This window comes from Excalfactoria chinensis, chromosome 1, assembly GCF_039878825.1.
Source record: "Excalfactoria chinensis isolate bCotChi1 chromosome 1, bCotChi1.hap2, whole genome shotgun sequence".
Lineage (NCBI taxonomy): Eukaryota > Metazoa > Chordata > Aves > Galliformes > Phasianidae > Excalfactoria > Excalfactoria chinensis.
Window position 1 is genome coordinate 49031278 of NC_092825.1, and position 6362 is coordinate 49037639.

Genomic DNA, 6362 nt, shown 5'->3' on the forward strand with positions numbered 1-6362 from the left:
AGTTGCAGAGCTAGAGAGACTTAAAAGATGATGTAGGCCTTCTCCCGCCTGAAACGGTTCTGTCATAGCGTTCTAATTCTTACAGGCATCTGTCTGATCCGTTCTGAGGAAAAACGCCAAATCCTCCCTTAGGCCATCCATTCCACTGCTTCACTAGAAAGCTTCCTGTACTCCTCCCTCCCCATATCTAAGAATTGTTTTCCCCTGCAATTTAAGCAACTCTATTTATGTCCATTATGAATTCTCCTTGTTTCTTGTGAAACGAAATGAGATGATTCCTTCATTTTACAGCAGCCTTTTAGGTAGCTGAAGACTAACGTAGTCCCCATTTCCACTTTCCCTCCCTGTATTTCCTGTAAGGTAAATGTAAGCATTTGTTCACGCAGATGCTCTGAAATCCATCCATTTTCATTCTCCTTTTTCAGGCACAAATGAAGGATTACATGCGGGAACTGGAGGACACACGTACCTCCAGAGAAGAGATTTTGGCTCAGGCCAAAGAGAATGAGAAGAAGTTGAAGAGCATGGAGGCAGAGATGATCCAATTGCAGGAGGTAATGGCATATGCATGCAAGTCAAGGGTTTGTTTGTTTTCTTGACCAGGAACCAAGCATGGCAGCTTGAGCTTGAACAGTTGTTCTTTTCCTTTCTTTTGTGTTGTTTTTTTCACTCTGCTCAAATACGAGGTCTGTTTCTAACTGCAGAATTCGGTTCTTTCTTGACAGCTGCAATAGGAGTGATGCAAAACAAAGGAAGTTGTGAAGTGGGAGGGAAACAAACAGTGTCTTATAATTCAGTCTGGATCTAGCCAGAGGCTGTACCACCCATTACTGTTAACTTCTTTTTCCTGTGCTGTATTAGTTGGTTGCTTCCCATTGCATCAGTGACCGTCTCATTTCCATTCCAGGAACTTGCAGCTGCTGAGCGTGCCAAGCGCCAGGCCCAGCAAGAAAGGGATGAGCTGGCTGATGAGATTGCCAACAGCAGTGGTAAAGGGTGAGTAATGTTCCCTGCTCAAGGGTGGAGGAGCTGGTTGGAGAAAATACTTTGCAGGCTGTTATTTTTATGTAGGCTGCAGTATGTCCCGCATCCTCTGTGCTTTCGGAAGACGGAGCTTGTTTTATAAAACAAGAGGTGGCAGGTTTTCCCCCAAGACATTAATGCTGCCAACATCACGTGAATGTTTGTGTGTCCTACAGAGCACTGGCCATGGAGGAAAAGAGACGCCTGGAGGCCCGGATAGCACAGCTGGAGGAAGAGCTGGAGGAAGAACAGGGCAACACTGAGATAATCAATGACCGGCTCAAGAAGGCAAATCTTCAGGTACTTATGCAGGCTGGATGTGTGAGCAGAGGCTCTCTGACCTGTGTAAATTGTCAGGCTGTGCTCTGGAAAATGCCAGCTGCTGCTCTGTGGATGTTACGGGCCCTGGGAAGTCTATAGACATGAGCAAGATAAAAAACACCTGAATGCCACAACAGAAAACGCGGTGGGCAGTTGGAGCTCATGTTAACTCACTGGTTCTGATCCTGGAGTATGAGGTGATTTTGGTAGCTGGAACCATCTCCAAAGTTTTTCAGGAATTTCCTTTTTTTTCTTTTTTTTCCCTTTTTTTTTTTTTAAATTGAGGATCTATGAGGAATATGATCTGGAGTCTGTTTTTCTGTCTTGGCGTGCTGAACAGTGCCACAGTGTGTTTGGAAAGCGACTTTTCCGACAGTTCTATGCTTCTTCAAATGGACTATCCATATGGAATTTGTTAGGCTGCTATAGAAACGCTGATCCTAATCTGCCTGTTCTCTGCTGTGCTTTATCTTTCCGACTTTAGGAGTCAGGCATGCTGTTCTGTTAGCTCTCTAAAGCCAAGAAGTTGGCTGATGGTTTTCCAAGTGGTGGCTCTACTCCAAAGAACATAACTCTCTCCTTGACTATCAGCCAGAGCCCTGGATTGGAAGTGGATTGAGTTTTTGCCCTTTTGTCTTTGAAAGTCAGTAGTTTTGGGCTGCTTCTTTGTAGTTGAAGCAGAGACAGCAAGTAAGCAATAGATCAGTAAAGCAGTGAGCATGTGTATTGAATCCACTTGCCTTCAGGATGGATGCAGTTCACTAGGACTGGTAATTACTGCGTTAAGTGCCAAACTGCTCCTTCACCTGGGAGAGGCACATGATCGGCAAACATAGTCCTAAGAGAAGGGTGATAAGCCTGTTTTTTCAAGTATTTACTTTAAAAAAGTTGGAATAAGCTAAGAAGTTTTGAGTAGTAGTCTGCATCTCTGCCTACAGACAGCTCCTCCTGTAGCAGTTATTCCAGGTGTTCAGCTCACCCTTGAGGGTCCTTTATCTTTGCGTGTCAGCATGTGTCTGAGAAACAAATCAGCCTTTCACACTGGGACACCCGATATGCTAAGGGCTGCTTCTCCCCACAGATTGATCAGATGAACGCCGACCTGAACGCTGAGCGCAGCAATGCACAGAAGAATGAGAATGCTCGCCAGCAGATGGAGCGCCAGAACAAGGAGCTTAAGCTTAAGCTGCAGGAGATGGAGAGTGCAGTGAAGTCCAAGTACAAGGCTACCATCACAGCCTTGGAAGCGAAGATAGTGCAGCTGGAAGAGCAGTTGGACATGGAGACCAAGTATGTCCTAGCCAGAACTCTGGTTGTTTTACAAGCACCCGCCCTCTCAGGAATTTTAAGCCCTTCTGAGCAAATTCTACCTTGTCTGTATGAGGCCCTCATTGTAGAGGTACTGGGTGGTGCATCCTTGCTCTCATTGTAGAGTCTTCTTTGCTTTAGCCAAACTCAACCAGTCCTAAAGCCGCAGCTGTGATGCACTGTTGCTGTTTCTCTGTAGCATCAGGAGAAGTGTCTGTGGCACCAATACCTTTTAGTAGCTTTTAATCATCACTAGGAAACCTTGCTTCCCATCCTTTTTTTTTTTTTCTTCCTTCTTTTGTAATCAAAAATTAGTGTGATTTCTGATATCCTCTTTGTTTCCAACTTACCAGTGTCAGGTCTTGATGGGGGGACAGCAGGGGGTAAATTCATGTCTGAGCTGTCGCTGTATTTCTGTGCAGGGAGCGCCAGGCTGCCAGCAAGCAAGTGCGCCGTGCTGAGAAGAAGCTGAAAGATATATTGCTGCAGGTGGATGACGAGAGGCGTAATGCTGAGCAATTCAAAGATCAGGTGTGTTTGGTTACCTACAGCATTGTGCAGTCTGCTGGTGGGAGGGTTTCTCTCCTGTGGTCGAGGCATCCTCTGTATTTAAGAGGAAAAGCTTGGAGCTGCCAAGTCCGAGGCAGCCTCTTTCAGGAAGGGGAGACTTGGGAAACTGTCCTTATTGCCACTGTAACCGCCGTGCTGTAAGCGAGGGAGCGCTGATCTCTTTCCCTGCCCGTTCTCAGGCGGACAAGGCGAACATGCGCTTGAAGCAGCTGAAACGCCAGCTTGAGGAAGCAGAAGAGGAGGCCCAGCGAGCCAACGCGTCCCGCAGGAAGCTCCAACGTGAACTGGACGATGCCACTGAAACAGCTGATGCCATGAATAGAGAGGTCAGCTCCCTCAAGAGCAAACTCAGGTAAGGCAGAGCGTTTTCATAGAATCATAGAATCATAGAATCATAGAATTACTCAGGTTGGAAAAGACCTTGAAGATCATCAAGTCCAACCGCAGCCTAACCAGTAGCCTATCTCTTAAAAAACAACCACAAAACAATACCACAACAACAAACCTCTGCTAAATCATATCATATCCTATATCATATCATATCATATATCATATCATATCATATCATATCACATAGTTTTGTGCGGTACCTTGGCACCTGGCACAGCGTAGGCTTGCTATAGCTGCCCACAGCAAACAGTCTGTTTCCTTTTTCCCAGGCCTGCGGTGCCTGGTGTGTTGGGTGAATCTGGTGTTACTGATGTGCTGTCTGTCCTTCCCTAGGCGCGGGGACCTGCCCTTTGTCGTCACACGTCGGCTTGTCAGGAAGGGTACAGGAGAGTGCTCCGATGAGGAAGTGGACGGCAAGGCAGAAGCTGGTGATGCCAAAGCTACTGAATAAGTCCTCTCATCTTGCCCAGGTTACACACGATGGAACGACCCATCCACCCTCCCCTTTTCCATTGGACTTTCTGCAAACCCTCTCCTCTTAAATTGGCTGCGGATCTGCAGAGCGAGTCCGGCTCCGTGTATCTGGAGCCATCGGGCATCTGTGTTCCTCGTTTCCTCCTCTTTTCCAGTTTCCTAATCCTCTTTGTATTTAATGCCAAAGAGTTGGGGCTCTGAAATCTGAACGGCAGTTTGGCATCTACAAAGTCGTGTAGAACTGTCTGTGCCACGTCTGCTGATGAATCCTTACACAATTTGGAGGGAGTGGGGTTAGGGAAAGATTATTTTTGCTGTAAATCTCCTTTTTGTCTTCAGACGCTAGCTGCAGGGAAGCTCCTTCCTGTGTTCTTTCCCCTCCCTCTTTGTTTGCTTTCGGCAATCATGTTCAGTGACCTCAGACTTCTGCCTCTTTTCATCTGCCCACCCACACGGTTTGGGAGCAGTTTCAGGAAAAACGGTGTGCTTTGGCCATGGCAAATCAGCCTTTTCTTCTTTCACACGATTCCAGGGAGGGGTGAAGAGGGAAACAACCCCCACCCCCCAACCTTCCCACCGGGACTACCTGGAGGACTTGCCAAAGGTGTCTTTTTTACAGAACAGTTTCCTTCCCCTTTCCTTTTTTCTCCCCCCCCCCCTCCCCTCTCCTCCTCGTTTTTACTGTCCGGACAGATCTCTGAAGTGCAATGATGTCCTGTTAGTGTCTCTGCCTCTGAGCGGTTTCATCTAAGGTAGCGCGGACCAGTAGTTGATGACAGGCTGGGGAAGCAGAACGATGTTCTTGTGCTTGTCTGAGAATCTCTAGGGGACCAAATATATTTAATGGCAATAGAATCTAGGGGAATTTAATAGGGTAGCGGGCAGAGGGTGGGGATGAGGGGAGGGAAATCCCTCTTTTATTGACATGTCCGAGCCTCTTGCACCTGCTCTGTAACCAGGGGTCGGGATTAGTTATTGTGCACCATTGACTAAGAGTATATTAAAAACCCTTTAATCTGCACAGGTATATGTAAGGCCTTTGTATCTCTCGTAATAAGTAATTAAGATAAAAAAAAAAATAAAGGTCTTTATCACTGCCTTTCTATTGGGACCATGGTTATATAGAGATAGTCTTTACTTTTCTACACCGTACACTGGTTGCTGGATTTACCTGTATTCTTAACCATATTGTATATGCTGCATTTAGACCTACTTATGAGCAAAGGAAAGATAATTAAGGCTGAAGCGCCGTGCTGTCTGCCTGGAGCGCTCTGAGTGCAGGCGCCTCGTGTCCCAATGGCTGTCACAAGGAAATTTTAATTTTTTTTTGTTTGTTTTAATTTTTTTTTTTATATATATAAATATATATATATAAAATAAAAGTGCCTTAGCATGTGCCTCAGCTGTGTGTCACCACTACAGTCAGTAATGGATTACTGGTGCTCCACTGATGTTACCAATAAAGATTATCCATGTGCTGCAGTCTGTGTGCCTGCCTTGCCGTTCCCTCCTTCCCCGGCCGCTCTGAGGGCGTGCACCGCTCCCAAAGCACCGCTCGTGTCCTCAAAGCATCGGCCTGGCCCTGGCAGCGGAGCCGCACAGCTCTCTGATGCTGACATTGGATGCTGGTGTATCGCTGTGGCCGCTGGCAGTGGCCAGTGATGTGGACCTTGGAGGAAGGTAACACACCTGTGCTGTGTCCGTGCTTCAGGAGCGTTCCTGGGCCGAAGGTGGTATTTTGCAGCTACAAACAGCTCAAATCTGCTGGAGCAGCTTCTGGAGCCCCGACCGCTGCCTCTGCTGCGTCACACCTGTAGATGGGCTGGGGCCTGATCTCACAGCTCATCCGTGGGCCTGAAATCGTCTCCAGCTGGCAGAGGTTTAAAGCTTGGTGAGAATGGTGAGAAAGGACCCGAGCAGCGGTGAGCGGAAGCGCTGGGGCTGCTGGAAAACGAGAACGCAGCCTGAAGGAAAACAGCAAAGACTCCAAGTTTGCTGCCTCCAGGGGGTGGCATTTGTCTAAGCAATGCTGGGAGGGGAAAGAGTATAGACTAAAGCATGAGTTGGGGAGAGAGGAAGAAAACGGGGCATGCAGAAATGAGGCTCAAAGATGGACTGTGCGTGATGGGTGGTGTGCTGGAGCTCTGCCTGTTGATCCTACCTCAGGGCTGACTGCAGTGGCTATTGGAAGGACCCCAATGAGAAGGGAGCGCGTGGATGTAGCTCTAGAAGATGGTGTGGCTGGCTGTGCCATTGCAAACATTCCCATCCCTGCA

The 6362-nt window shown here is 47.6% G+C and overlaps 1 protein-coding gene across 1 annotated transcript in view; it reads left to right on the forward strand.

Moving 5' to 3' along the window:
* Nucleotides 1–5190, forward strand: part of MYH9 (myosin heavy chain 9) — a 67073-nt gene extending 61883 nt beyond the window's left edge. The window contains exons 35-41 of the mRNA XM_072329568.1: nucleotides 426–554; nucleotides 908–996; nucleotides 1200–1323; nucleotides 2426–2634; nucleotides 3075–3183; nucleotides 3402–3574; nucleotides 3946–5190. Of these exons, the coding sequence (XP_072185669.1) occupies nucleotides 426–554; nucleotides 908–996; nucleotides 1200–1323; nucleotides 2426–2634; nucleotides 3075–3183; nucleotides 3402–3574; nucleotides 3946–4063 (951 nt within the window). The 3' untranslated portion in view covers nucleotides 4064–5190. The remainder of the gene's footprint in view (nucleotides 1–425; nucleotides 555–907; nucleotides 997–1199; nucleotides 1324–2425; nucleotides 2635–3074; nucleotides 3184–3401; nucleotides 3575–3945) is intronic.
* The last annotated feature ends 1172 nt before the right edge of the window (nucleotides 5191–6362 follow it).